At 46.1% G+C, this 15,376-nt stretch overlaps 1 protein-coding gene across 3 annotated transcripts in view; it reads right to left on the bottom strand.

Annotated features, from left to right (window-relative positions):
* ARL3 (ADP ribosylation factor like GTPase 3) overlaps positions 1-15,376 on the bottom strand; it is a 73,473-nt gene that overhangs the window by 22,926 nt on the left and 35,171 nt on the right. For all 3 annotated transcript variants that reach the window (XM_053306331.1, XM_053306328.1, XM_053306330.1), the window contains exon 4: positions 463-513. In XM_053306331.1, coding sequence (XP_053162306.1) covers positions 463-513 — 51 coding nt within the window. The remainder of the gene's footprint in view (positions 1-462; positions 514-15,376) is intronic.

Genomic DNA, 15,376 nt, shown 5'->3' with positions numbered 1-15,376 from the left:
CAAGCTTACTTACTAGTGGGTAAGCCTCACTGAACACAGTGGGACATGCATAGGATTGTATTGTATGGGTATTCATCAGGTTGTCCCAATGCTTGTTGAATATAACCTGGAGATTTGGGATTAACTGAAATCAAATGCAGAGAATGAGCTGCATAACAGGGCAGACTCTAACTAAAATTGGACAAAAGTACTGGAAAACTCTTTATGCCTTTCACAAAGTACTCCAGAGGCTAGATTGTACAATATGCAAAGAGCAAAAATCTGCAAGAAATAGAAGTTTTTCTTCCATGTTTAGTTCATTAATTAATTTGGCAGTTAACTATAGCTACAATTGAACAAAAATTAACCTCATTTTTCTTAGCATATTTCTAAAGGCAAACTATAACATTCGTTTCACCGAAAATGTTTGACAATGTTCTGATTTTAGAAGACACAGCTTTACTAAAGCTGTGCATTACTTACCTGACCCGTTTCTTCAAATCTCTTTCTATCTGCACTATCAATGACATAAATCTGCAAAGAAAACAGAGGAAAGGGTTAAAAGGATGAAAGTGAAATATGTAGTACTGTCTCTTAGAAATTATCAATTTAAATAATGTCTTAACACTTAATGTCTTACAACAAATAATGTCTTAATACTCTCAATCACATTTCCTTAAAATTAATTCCTGTTTAAATCAATTGATTCTGTACTCCAAGAAATCTGCTTAGGGTCAGAATGTCAGTCCCTTTTTATATTAAAACAAAGGTGCAAAACATTTTATTCATCTATATGCTGTACCTCCTAGTAGTGAAAAACTGTAACTTGGTGAGATTGGGCACAGGTGTGCCTGTGTGTGAGAGAGAAAATCAATACAAACAACACTTTACCTTGTGGTAACTGATTACAATGCTATTATAATCATTTGGCAAATCAGTCCATTGGTAAAGATCTAGAAAGTGGTAAAGAGAATTTTACCACATTTCTACCCTCATTAGCAGAGGCGCTCTTACCCCTGGACCTTGGGGCCCTGGCCCATGGCCTCCAAGGTCTGGGGAGGGGGACTCCCACCACCACTGCGAGTCCCCCGCCATCACCACCGTGAGCCCTCCCCCTGCCACCGCCGTGAGGCCAAACCGCGGATCTTTCAAAGTATTTTAGCCACTATGTGCACGGTCAGGGGGTGGAGGTGAGCTGAGCAGGCCTCCCCCACCCCATGGCAGTGGGTGGAGTGGGAGCAGCCGCTGAGCTTGACTGTCCAGCCCAGCGGCCTTTGAGAACTGCAAGGCACTCCAGTGTGCCTGTGCAACAAACTGCTCAGGTACATTAGAGCACCTTGCAGTTCTCAAGGGCTGCTGGGCTGGACAGAGCAGCCGCTCCCGCTCTGCCCGCCGCCACAGGGTGGGAGAGAGGACTGCTCGGCTCACCCATCCCCATCCCGGCCCTGCACATGGTGGATAGAATACTTTGAAAGATTGGTGGTTAAGAACATAAGAACAGCCCTGCTGGATCAGGCCCAAGGCCCATCTAGTCCAGCATCCTGTTTCGCACAGTGGCTCACCAGATGCCGCTGGGAGCCACAGACAGGAGTTGAGGGCGTGCCCTCTCACTTGCCATTACTCCCCTGCAACTGGTACTCAGATGCATCCTGCCTTTGAGGCTGGAGGTGGCCCACAGCCCTCCGACTAGTAGCCATTGATAGACCTCTCCTCCATGAAGTCATCCAAACCCCTCTTAAAGCCATACAGGTTGTTGGCTATCACCACATCCTGTGGCAGAGAGTTCCACAAGTGGATCACGTGTTGTGTGAAAAAGTACTTCCGTTTGTTAGTCCTAGACCTCCTGGCAATCAATTTCATGGAGTGACCCCTGGTTCTAGTGTTGTGTGAGAGGGGAAAGAATTTCTCTCTCTCCACTTTCTCCACACCATGCATGATTTAATACACCTCTATCATGTCTCCCCGCAGTCATCTTTTTTCTAAACTAAAAAGCCCCAGGTGTTGTAGTCTTGCCTCATAAGAAAGGTGCTCTAGGCCCCTGATCGTCTTGGTTGCCCTCTTCTTACCTTCTCCAGTTCTACAATGTCCTTTTTAAAATGTGGTGACCAGAATTGTACGCAGTACTCCAAGTGTGGTCGCACCATAGTTTTGTATAAGGGCATAATAATGTTAGCCGCTTTATTTTCAATCCCCTTTCTAATGATCCCTAACAATGAATTTGCCTTTTTCACAGCTGCCGCACATTGAGTCGACACTTTCAACGAGCTGTCCACCACAACCCCAAGTTCCCTCTCCTGGTCCGTCACCGACAGCTCGGATCCCATCAGCATATACTTGAAGTTGGGGTTCTTCGTCCCAATGTGCATCACTTTGCACTTGCTAACACTGAACCGCATTTGCCATTTTATCGCCCACTCCCCCAGTTTGGAGAGATCCTTTTGGAGCTGCTCACAATCCATTTTGGATTTCACTACCCGGAAGAGTTTGGTATCATCTGCAAATCTGGCCACATCGCTGCTTACCCCTGCTTCTAGATCATTTATGAATAAATTAAAAAGCACCGGTCCCAGTACAGATCCCTGGGGGACCCCACTTCCTACCTCCCTCCATTGTGAAAACTCTCCATTTATACCTACCCTCTGTTTCCTGTCTTTCAACCAGTTAGCAATCCACACATGTACTTGTCCCCTTATCCCATGACCGCTAAGTTTCCTCAGGAGACCTTGATGAGGAACTCTGTCAAAAGCTTTTTGGAAGTCCAGGGAGACTATGTCAACTGGATCACCTTGATCCACACACTCGTTGACACTCTCAAATAAGTCCAAAAGGTTGGTGAGGCAAGATTTACCTTTGCAGAAGCCATGCTGGCTCACTCCCAGCAGGGCCTGTTCTTCTAGGTGCTTTACAATTTCATCCTTGAGGATGTTTTCCATCAATTTGCCTGGAACGGACGTTAGGCTAACTGGCCTGTAATTTCCCAGATCGCCCCTGGATCCCTTTTTTAAAATCAGTGTTACATTTGATATTCTCCAGTCCTCTGGTACAGAGCCCAATTTCAGGGATAAGTTAAATATTTTAGCAAGGAGGTCAGCAATTTTACATTTGAGTTCTTTGAGGACTCTTGGATGGATGCCATCCGGCCCTGGTGATTTGTTAGCTTTCAGTTTTTCCAGACAGTTGAGAACATCATCCCTTGTCACTGACTCAGCTCTCTAGCCTCCATCCCTAAAAAGCCTGGTTCAGGAACAGGTATATGCTCAGTATCCTCTGCCGTGAAGACAGATGCAAAGAACTCATTTAGCTTCTCTGCAACCTCCATATCCTCCTTAATAATCCCTTTCACTCCCTCATTGTCTAATGGTCCAACTGCCTCCCTGGCAGGTTTACTGCTTCTGATGTACTTAAAGAAGTTTTTGTTATTCCCCTTTTTGTTATTTCCCCTGCTAACTGGGCAAAGAGGCACCTTTTACCGTGGTGATTCTCTTTATTTAGCAGGGGGAGAGTAACTGGCCCTATTCACCCCCAGCACAGTACTTCCAGTGACTGTTGCTGGTGTGTGTCTTATGTTTCTTTTTAGAATGTGAGCCCTTTGGGGACAGAGAGCCATCTTATTTGTTTGTTATTTCTCTTTGTAAACTGCCCTGAGCCATTTTTGGAAGGAAATTGAATTATATTATATTATAATAATAATTATTATTATTATTGATACTTTTGGCTAAATGTTCCTCAAACTCTCTTTTTGGCTCCCTTATTGTCACCTTGCATTTCTTTTGCCAGAGTTTGTGTTCCTATCTGTTCTCTTCGTTTGGACAGGCCTTCCAATTTCGGAAGGAAGTCTGCTTCCCTTTTATGGCTTCCTTGACGGTACCCGTTAGCCATGCAGGCATCCTCCTGGACTTAGTTGTACCTTTCCTCCTTTTGGGTATACATTCTAACTGGGCTTCTAGTATTGTGGTTTTGAGTAAACTCCATGCACTCTGGAGCGAAGTGACTCTCCTGATTTTCCCCCTCAGCTTTCTTTTCACCATACTCCTCATTTTGGAGAAGTTTCCTCTTCTGAAATTCAAAATGTCTGTGTGAGACATCTTTGGTGATTCTCTCCCCAAATTTGATGGCACTGTGGTCACTGTTCCCTAAAGGGTCGATGACACTGACGTCACGCACCAGGTCCTGGGTGTCACTCAGAGTTAGATCCAAGGTCGCCTTCTCTCTGGTTGGTTCCATGACCAACTGTTCTAGGGCAGAGTCATTTAGTGTATCTAGAAATTTGACCTCTTTGTCCTGACTTGAATGTGAATTTACCCAGTCTATGTGTGGGTAATTGAAATCACCCATAATTACAGCCCTGCCTCTCCTTGATGCCTCCCTGATTTCCTCCTGCAGCTCCCAGTCACTGTCGGCATTATGATCCGGAGGGCGATAGCACGTCCCCAGTAGCACGTTCCCTTTCTGGCCTTGTATAGTCACCCACAGGGTTTCTGTGGAGGACTCCAGTCCACCTAGGTTTTCTAGCTTGTTAGATTCTATCCATTCTTTAACATACAGTGCTACCCCTCCTCCAAGGCGCCCCTCCCTGTCCTTTCTATAGAGTTTATACCCAGGGATAACAGTGTCCCACTCGTTCTTACTGTTCCACCATGTTTCTGTTATGCCCACTATATCTATTTCTGCGTTAGCAACCAAGCACTCTAGCTCACCCATCTTGGCTTGGAGGCTTCTGGCATTGGCATATAAGCACCTATATGCTGGCACAGGCTGCCGTCTGCTCTTTGTGCGGTTCTGCTCTGCCCCCTTCTGTTTTATCTGAATTCTTTGCAGCCTCACACTTTAAAGGATGGCTTTTGCCAAACGGGATACTGCCCAGCTCCCGTCGGCTGTTCCCCAGGAGTCATTTTAAAAGCTGCTCTGCAACCTTTTTGATTTTAAGCGCCAGCAGTCTGGTTCCATCTTGGTTCAAGTGCAGCCCGTCCCTTTTGTACAGGCCTTGCTTGCCCCAAAATGTGTCCCAGTGCCTAACAAATCTAAACCCCTCCTCCTGGCACCAACGTCTCATCCACGCATTGAAACCCCTCAGCTCTGCCTGTCTCACTGTACTTGCGCGTGGAACAGGTAGCATTTCTGAGAATGCTACCTTGGGGGTCCTGGACTTCAAAATGCTACCTATCAGCCTAAATTGGGCTTCCAGGACCTCCCGACTGCATTTCCCCACATCGTTGGTGCCGACGTGCACCACGACAGCTGTCTCCTCCCCAGCACTGCCTAGGAGCCTGTCTAGACACTGCGTAATGTCCTCAACCTTCGCACCAGGCAGGCAAGTCTCCGTGCGGTCAACACGCGGGTCACAAACCCATCTCTCTATCCTTCTAATGATCAAATCACCAACTACAAGGAGGCCCCCACTGCCCAGAGGAGTATCCCCTGTGCGAGAGGATATGGGCTCATCATCCACGGAAGGGGTCCCTTCTAAAGGAGCATTTCCCTCTTCCTCAGACCGATGTCCTCCTTGCCCAAGACCTTTATTCTCCCTGACAGCAGAGGAGCTACCAGCCCTGGAGTGGGATGCCTCTATCACATCCCTGAAGGTCTCGTCCACATGCCTCTCTGAGCTTCTCCAGATCCGCCACCTTGGCCTCAAGGGAATGGATTTGTTCCCTGAGAGCCAGGAGCTCCTTGCACCGAGCACACACCCATGACTTCTGCCCATGGGGCAAATAGTCATACATGTGGCACTCTGTGCAATACACTGGGAAGTGCCCCTTCCCCTGCTGACCTTCTATCTTCATACTGTTTTTGTTGGTTGTTTACAGTATTTAGTGAGCTTATTGTCCGTTTATTAGATAGTTTATTAGGATAGGTCTCAGCTGTAATGGTCAACTATTTAACTGTCCAAACAGCCTTTCCCAAGAATATGCAGATGGTAGCAGATGGACGTTCTGTCACCATTGCGTTGGATTGGAAATGCAGATAGGGACTGCCCTAGGGTAGCTGCTGCTGCTGCTGCTGGTTAGTTTTCCTGGGTCAGTGTTGATGTCCTCTGGAGACTCCCTTGGGATCACGTTCTGGCGATGGATCCAGGTATTCCTTCAATCTGGGGAGGACCAATCCTTCTTGGAAAGACAGTTCAAGGCACTGTTGGTTGCAAACCTGTTTACTGGCAGTTGGGGGAGAAGGCTCCTCCTCCTCCTCCTCTGTTGTCACACAGTCATGAGCTTAGTTTCTGAGGATGTTTGAGAGAAAGGAAGTCCGCAGCCAGGTTCAGTGGTGGAGGGCTTGTGGTGGTGGGGCATTACAGCAGAGGAGGTCTGGGTGCCCAAATTACCTAGGTGTGCCACTGCTCATTAGAAGGCGAGGTGGAGAAATGTTAACATTCTCCATTATTTAAGAGGACATTACAAAGACCAGCTTATCAAGTTGTTATAGGCATGTCACAGTTAAATTGTTATCTTTGGTTGGAGGGTTAGGAGTCGGATATTTCCAGTTCCAAATATTCCCACCTCCCAGAGCTTCATCTCCCATGCAGGTCCCATTCAGTGCATCTAGGACATATTATGTCACCTGGCACAGTTTCATTGATGTGCATGAATGTGGGCCACTTAAAATCCAGTTATGCAACTTCGGCCAAAAAGGTCATGAATAAGATTTCACTCACGCTCAGATAGAAACATGATGACATGAGAAGAAGACTGCTGTAGTTAATTAAAATAATAATAAATCACTTTTCAACAAAAACTTTTGTCAGTGGTATACATAGCAAATAAAATAAAAATATCATTCTCTGCCCAAAAGGCACTGAAGAAGCACCGTGTTGTGTCAAATAGGGATAGTTGTTCTCCCCCTCTTAAATACTCTTTAAAAGGTATCCCTTTGCCCAGTTAACAGGGGATACTTTAGCTACCCAGTGACACTTCATGGAACACTCATATTACCCTTGCTAACTGGGCAAAGAGGCACCTTTACAAATGGTGGCTCTCTAATATTCAGCAGGGGGAGAGCAACTATCCTGATTCACTCCAGCATAGCATTTCTCCTGTGGCTTTTGCTGGTGTCTCCTTTGTGAGCATGCTTAGGCTGTGAACCTTTTGGGTTCAGAGAAACATTTTCTCATACATTTTGTTATGTAAACCGCTTTGAGAACTTTTTGTTGAAAAGAGGTATATAATTTTAGTAATTATTTATTAATTTATTGTATTTCTATACCACCTGATATAGAAATCTCCAGGCGGTGTACAAATTAAAACATGAAACAATATAAAAGTTAAAATTCATAAAACATAAAATCTCAAAAAATAAAAACACATTAAAATTTAGATTTTAATTAAAAGCCTGGGAAAACAGGTATGTCTTCAGTGTCCTCCAAAGTGCATTCCAAAGCCCCGGGGCAGACACAGAGAAGGCCCGGTCCCGAGTCGTCACCAAACAAGTCAGCGGCAGCCATAACCGGACCTCTCCAGATGATCTTGACAGACAACAGAGAAGGCATTCCCTTAAGTACTCTGGACCCAAGCCCAGGCGCGGCTCGTGAACGCGCCTCCGGGGTGGGTGGGTGGGAGGCTTCGTTAAGGTAAATGGAGCACGTGCTCCATGCCGCCCAGCAGCCTCCACGGCGGGGAATCGCCTCCGCCACTCACCTGCGGAGGCGAGTCCCCGCCAGCAGCCAGGTAAGTGGCGGAGGCGATTCCCCGCCACGGGGGCTGCTGGGCGGCATGGAGCACTGGCTCAGTTTACCTTAAAGAAGCCGCCCGCCACCCCCCGGAGGAGAGTACATGAGCCGCGCCTGCCCAAGCCGTTAAGGGCGTTACAGGTAACTAGCTGACCCAGTGCAGAACATCTGCGCCCCTATTTCTCCCTGTCTTTCCCCGCCCCGCAGTAACCGATCTGGTTCCCTGCCCCATCTTCATTTAGACTCCATCCCTTCAGCCACTTTGTTCTCCCCCCATCCCTTCAGCCACTTCGTCCCCCCACCCTACATCCCTTCAGCCAGTTCTTTCGGCCGGCCACCGCTTTCTGGCATTCCTCTTCATCTCCTGGTGGCTGCTCATGAACACTCGCAAGAACTGCCACGCACAGGATTAGCAGTGGGTGTGCCATAGAAAATTATACATAGAGATGATCAGCATTTTGTATTTTGTTTGGAAACACATTGGCAGCCAGTGCAGTTCTTTCAAAATCGGTGTTATATGGTCCCTTCGGGTAAACCCAGAGACCAATCTGGCTGCCACATTCTATACCATTTATAGTTTCCTAACTACGTATAAAGGCAGCCCATGTAGAGCACATTACAGTAGTCAAGCCTAGAGGTTACCAGCATATGTATAATTGTATTAAGGTCATTTGTCTCCAGAAATGGACGTATCTGGCATATCAGCTGAAGCTGATAAAAAGCCACTCCTCAAACCGAGAAATCAGGGAGAGTTTAGGATCCAGGAGCACTCCCAGAATACGGACCTGATCTTTTAAGGGGAGTGTAACTCCATCCAGAACAGGCAAATCTAAACCATCTCTCAGGTCCCGACCCCCTACAGACCCCCCCAGCTTGTTATCCCTCATCCAGCCCATTATCATCTCCAGGCAGGCATTTAGGGGGGTCATGCCATTTCCTGATGAAGTTGTTATGGAGGAGTAGTTCTGGATGTCACCAGTACATTGATAACATCCCAGATCAAACCTCCTGATGATCTCTGCCAGTGGTTTCATGTAGATATTTAAAAGCATTGAAAACAGTATGGAGCCTTATGGAACTCCACACATTAGCTCTCACTTTGTAGAATAACAGTCTTCAAGCAACACCATCTGGAATCTGCCAGAGAGGTAGGAATGGAACCACTGTTGAACAGTGTCACCCAATCTCAACTTCTTCAAGCAACCCAGCAGGATACCATGGTTAATGGTATCGAAAGCCATCGAGAGATCCAAAAGGATCAGCAGAGTCACATTCTCTCTGTCGATAGCCAATTGGAAATCATCCATCAGGCCGACTAAGGCAGTTTCAACCCCATAGCCCAGCCGAAAGCCAGTTTGGAATGGGTCTAGATAATTTGTGTCATCCAAAAATGCCTGGAGCTGAGAAGCGACCACTCGCTCAAGCACCTTGCCCAGCCAAGGAAGATTAGATCTGTAATTAGCCAACGTTGAGGGGTCCAATGCAGGTTTCTTCAGATAAGATCTAATAATAGCCTTCTTAAGACAAGGAGGCATCTTGCCCTCCCTCAGAGAAGCATTTATATTTACGAGATCATCTCTAATAATGTAACTGCTAGATGAAATGAGCCAAGCTGGGCAAAGATCAAAAGAGCAGGTGGTGGGACGTACAGTCTGAAGCAATATGTCCACATCTTCATGAGTAACAAACTGAAAGTGATCCAATTCAGTCCTACAAGAGGAGTTGCTGGACACCTCTACAGTAGACTGCAATAACTGTGGAGTCTAGTTTGGCACAAATACAAGAGATTTTATCCACACAAAAAGTTATTAAAGAGCCATCACTGCGAGTGACAGATGGTTCCAAATTCAAGGTGGAGGGGGCATGAACTAGCCCCCTCACAACTCCAGACTACTCAGCTGGACATGAATCTGTGGGCAGAAAAGAACAGCTTCTTCGCCGCTCACACTGCCAGACCATAGATCTTCAAATGTGCTATGTTGCAATCTGTCAGATTTGTGCCGAGTCTTCCTCCACTTGCACTCCAGTCATTTGCCTTGCCACTTCAGCTCCCTTCAGCTTAGTTCTTCTGAGTATCAACTCTGATCTCCTAGGATGTTTAGAAATTAAAGCACTGCTCATGGAATGATGTTTAGAGAATCTGTGTCAACACCCTGTAGTAATGGGGTGTCTTTCTAATGGGGTGTCCACCAATTGGTGGTGAAGCACTGGTTTAGTCCTAGAGTAGAATGTGCTTTCTGAACAACCAACCAGTTCTATGCAGCACTGGCTGCTTTCTAATAACCTCTAGGCTAAGCTTAACTTCTAAAAGCCACGCCACCTCAGTCACTGCTGAAGACTGCAGCCCTTATGGCAACCCCACAACATAGGGCGTTGATTGTACAGCACTGTACCAATGAAGGTAGATACATGCTGAGTGCCTACTTCCAATAAGTAGAAGGCTCCATGCCAAATAGCTGCAGGTGTGTGTCTGAATATGCAATCATCCAAATATACACACCTTTATTTGACTGTGCGTAGCTTCCAAATAGCACAGGTGTGGGTAGCTGGAGTATCTCCCATTCATCCACACCTGCATGGTTATGAATGTGCAATCACTTCATGTGTTAAAAATATTCTTGGAGGGGCCTCTTACTTGTGTAATACTCTTCAGCTTGGAGCAGAGGCAGGCATCTTAGCTAGCAGGCTATCTGTTTATGAGAGTCCCTTCAAGGCATACTGGGCTAGCGTGGGCTCTGTGCTCCAGCTTTTCCTTTCAGTCATGATCGCCAATGGTAGATCAGAATGGAGAGAGTCTTTGGAAGCCTACTCATGGATTAAAGACTTAAACAGAAACCAAAGCAGTCAAAGTTATGCCAGAGGCAAGCAGGCTGTGAAGAAAGTCAGGGCAAGTGGCTGCTGCAATAAGTGAGAAAATGGGTGCAAGCAAGTGCTAACACTGGCTGACATCCTGACTAATGAAGCACTTGAGGAGGGGCAGTACACAGTCAGTGCAAAGCTGTTGTGCTAAATGCTAGCGCTCAGTCTGGTGCGTATGTTCCAGACTAGCATTGTGTGCAACCTGTGATACAGCTCATTTGTTTTAAAGGGAACTTTTGCATAAAAGCACCGACAACTGTGCAAACTTCTTGCACTAGTTCAACTTTGTTCATTACACAAGAACTTTTTTAGGATATCAGCCACTGATTTTATGTGAATTGGCCAACTCTGTGTATGCTAATGTCAACGCCTTCTTGAACTTCCTAGAATGAAGGTGGCTGGAACAGAGTGGGTGAGGGTTTTAGGGTTTCATCTGGCCCCAAAAATAGATACTTCCTGTTTCTTTGTCTCATCGTGTCTATATAAGGGAGGGGAGATTAGTTTTTTTAGTTGGTTATGATCCCCAGAGGTTAGCTAAGCCTACCAAGGTACCCAGATAATAGTAATTGCGTAGAATATGGTAATTTGTTCACATGATAACTTAGTACAGATTATCTTTGCTAGAAAGGACAGTCTTTTTGCTTGAATGGATGTGCCTGTAATAACACACTGGAAACATGTTCAGCTGATTGCTATTGCAGCATGCTCATCAAAAAAAAAAGGTGTAGAGTCTTGAAGTCTGTAGCTTGCTTCTATAGATCCTCCTCATCAACATCAGCAATAAGTTGCTTGTAAACGGAGTAAAGCTTGCCATTTGGCTGTCTGCTGGAGAAACCCAATATTCAGTCTGTTCTTTGCTGCACCAGCTTTTGCTCCTAACTAACACTCACTTGAGGCATCCTACAGTGCATTTTTTCACTGATAAAACCAACAGCAAAATTGCAAGGTATCTTGCAACTGCCTATACAACAGCAGCTGGACTGAGTGGACCTTGTGAGTTAGCAAGTCTTTCGAAAAACTTCTATGCTGCCTCAAAAGACAAATGGCCAAGCTGGTGTAGTATAATGAGTAAGAGTAGAAGCTCTGGGTCACGGAGTCCTCAGTTCGAGTCTAACCTCAGCTATAAATGCACGTGGTGTAGTGGTTAGAGTGCTGGACTAGGACCGGGGAGACCCGAGTTCAAATCCCCATTCAGCCATGATACCAGCTGGGTGACTCTGGGCCAGTCACTTCTCTCTCAGCCTAGCCTACTTCACATGGTTGTTGTGAAAGAGAAACTCAAGTATGTAGTACACTGCTCTGGGCTCCTTGGAGGAAGAGCGGGATATAAATGTAATAATAATAATAATAATACATCGCCTTAAAGCATAATCCTAAATTACACCCATTGGACAGGAATAACATTGCTACTCAGGATCAAACTACACCTTCTGTTAAGCATGTCTGTGGCCCTGGCATGTTTCTTTCCTAAATAGCAGCTGCAGGGGAACCCAGTCTGGATTGAAAGCAGTGCATGGGTGGTGGTGGTGGGGATAGAAGATTTAACCATTTGCTCCTGCTGTGGTCACAACCACAGCGCAACAGCCCATGGCTACTAATTGTCCCAGGAGGGAAACTGCTATTGGCCTCAACTGATGTGTGTGATCCAGATTGGGACCATGACAGGCAAAGGTTTAAACCCCTCCTCCCTCCAAACCGTTGTCCCGGTACTAATCATCCCCAATGTAGGAAACAGAACTAAACACTCAAGGATCAGTTAAGTACTCTATGTTTCCATTGTCAGTGGGGCAGCAGGGGGGAAGCTAGCATAGCCATAAGTCCTAGTGCCAACAGGATGCTACCACCAGGAGAACCTTTATTATTTATTTATTTAACACATTTATATACTGCCCTATATAAAATCTCAGGGCAGTTTACAATTTAAACAAACAGTAACTGAAACCTAGAAATCATATAAAACAGATTAAAATGACCATAAATAAAACTTTAAAACATTATAAACCAAAAGCCTGATGAAAAAAGTATGTTTTCAAAAGTCATTTAAAAACAACAAGGCAGAGCACCACTAGCGTGAGGGGCAAAAACAAAGAAGATTAATGATCCCCTGCTTAACTGGGCAAAGAGGCACCTTTTACCGTGGAGATTCTCTTTATTTAGCAGGGGGAGAGTAACTGGCCCTATCTACCCCCAGCACAGGACCTCCAGTGACTGTTGCTGGTGTCTATCTTGTGTTTCTTTTTAGAATGTGAGCCCTTTAGGGACAGGGAGCCATCTTATTTATTTATTATTTCTCTGTGTAAACCGCCCTGAGCCATTTTTGGAAGGGCGGTATAGAAATTGAATTAATCATCATCATCATCATCACCATCAGATGAAACAGTGGACCACCTAATCAGATGTTGTAAAAAGATCGCACAGACTGACTACAAACAAAGGCATGACAAGGTAGCAGGGAAATACAAGCTACCTGTAGCCAAAAATTGGTGGGACCATAAAATTGAAAAAGTTGAAAAAAATGAAGATGCAAAAATATTATGGGACTTCTGACTACAAACAGACAAGCATCTGCCACACAATACACCAGATATAACTGTAGTCGAGAAGAAAGAAAAACAAGTTAAAATAATCGACATAGCAATACCAGGGGATAGCAGAATAGGAGAAAAAGAAATAGAAAAAATCACCAAATACAAAGATCTACAAATTGAAATTGAAAGGCTGTGGCAGAAAAAGACCAAAATAATCCCAGTGGTAATTGGCGCCCTGGGTGCAGTTCCAAAAGACCTTGAAGAGCACCTCAACACCATAGGGGCCACAGAAATCACCATCAGCCAATTACAAAAAGCAGCTTTACTGGGAAGAGCCTATATTTTGCGACAATATCTATAACAGCAACAACATTGACAATAAAATTCAGCCATCCTAGGTCCTTGGGAAGGACTCGATGTCTGGATAAAACAAACCAGTCAATAACACCTGTCTTGACTGTGTAAACAAGAGATAATAATAATAGAGTCTTAATCAGAATCTTATGCCTGCTCACCAGTTAGTCCTAGCCCCATCATTGGCATAGTAGTATGCTGGCAAAATAGCTATCTAAAATTAAAACATTCCCAATGAAGTCAATATCCAGCCCTGGACAAAGGCACTTGTCCAGCCCTGATGGAAAGGCACCTTTGTGCAAAACAGTCAGGGCTCACAACTAAGCAGGGTTGATTTGATTTAAACCAAATCGATTTAAATCATGATTTAAATTGCTTCACAGAAGGACTCAATTCTAATAATTTAAATTACAATTTAAATTACTAGTCAGAAAGATTCTGTTTAATCATCATCCTCTCTAATAAAACGCTTGGTGTCCATCCATGGATGGACACCAAGCGTGCATTCGTGCCTCCCTGGTCTGTTCTAGGCATGCGCAAAGCGCATGCCCAGAACAGAGCCAGGGAGACACGACCACCAGCACCCGGCGGCCATCTTGGGTGGCCAGAAGCGGCCGCCCCGAAGAAGCCGGGTAAGCGGCGGCGGGGGAAAGTGGCCGAGGCGCGGCCCAGGCGGCGGCAGAGCCATGGCCGAGGCCTGGCCGCGCTGCCAAAGCCGGGTGGGGGGAGGAGGCAGCGGGGGAAGCCGGCCGAGGTGGCGGCGGAGCCACCGCCGAGGCCTGGCGCCGCCGCCGCAGCCAGGCGGCTGGGACACGTTGGGGCCCTTGCCCGGCCGGGGAGACAGAGGCCGTGACCAGGGGCCGAGCGGAGGCCGTAGAAAGCATTAAAAAAAAATGTTGCCGCCGAACTCCCACCCTCCCTCCCAACTTCCGAGACCACCTTACCCCGGCCCGTGTCAGTTGGGCGAAAAAAGTCCTTAATTGAAGAGGGAGAGAGGAGCTCGCAAACAGAGCTCCTCTCTGAGCAAAGGCTCTGCCTGAACTGACACTATGGACGCGAAGGACCCAATAGGCGTCCTTCGCGCCCAAAGCACCAGTTCGGGAAGAGCCTTTGCTCAGAGAGGAGCTCTGCTTGCGAGCTCCTCTCTCCCTCTTCAATTAAGGACTTTCTTCGCTCAACTGACACGGGCCGGGGTAAGGTGGTCTCGGAAGTTGGGAGGGAGGGTGGGAGTTCAGCGGCAACGGCGGCGGCTGCATTTTAAAAAAATGCTTTCTACAGCCTCTGCTCGCCCCCCGGTCCCAGCCTCCGTCTCCCCGGCCCGGTCTCCGTCTCCTCTTGGCAGCATTTTCTTTTTTAAAAAACCACACAGACAAACACACACACACACAAAACATAAGGGGGGGGGGAAGGCTAGCACCTGTTATTATAATGGGCATAAAATACTAGTTTTCTATAAAAGTATATTCTTGTTGTCTAATATAACCTAATATATATTTACAGCTAGATGTAGGTTTCCTTTTTAGAAGGTAGGTACACACTTTTCATAATGTTGTTTCATTTGAGCAAGCAGGCCTTGCATTTTGTTCTTGCACTGTTTGCATTTTGCACACATGCCTTTCTTACCCACAGGTACAGGAACTTCATTAAAATATTCCCATATTGGGTCTCTCTTACAGCGTGCTGCCATGATAGGTGTTTCCCTTCTACAATGAAAGATACACCCAGAAAAGGTTTCCTCAGGACTGCATGAATATGTTCTGGTCACTTTTGGTTTCGCTTTCTATTCTCCTCCCGCCCCCATCCTGTGCATTTATACCCAGACTCCTCCTCCTTGCTCAGATTTACTCCATACACCCCCCCCCCAAATCCTCTATTAACATTCATTGTCCTTCTTTGTCTTTGCACTTGGCGGAGGGTGGGGGGAGCAAGGGCTTGACTGCATGTATGTGCTGCATATACTCCACCTGCAGAAATAGGACTGATCAGGTCTGTTATA

Source organism: Hemicordylus capensis, chromosome 3 (genome assembly GCF_027244095.1).
Source record: "Hemicordylus capensis ecotype Gifberg chromosome 3, rHemCap1.1.pri, whole genome shotgun sequence".
NCBI classification, from domain to species: Eukaryota; Metazoa; Chordata; class Lepidosauria; order Squamata; family Cordylidae; genus Hemicordylus; species Hemicordylus capensis.
This window is presented reverse-complemented; position numbering and strand designations above follow the sequence as displayed.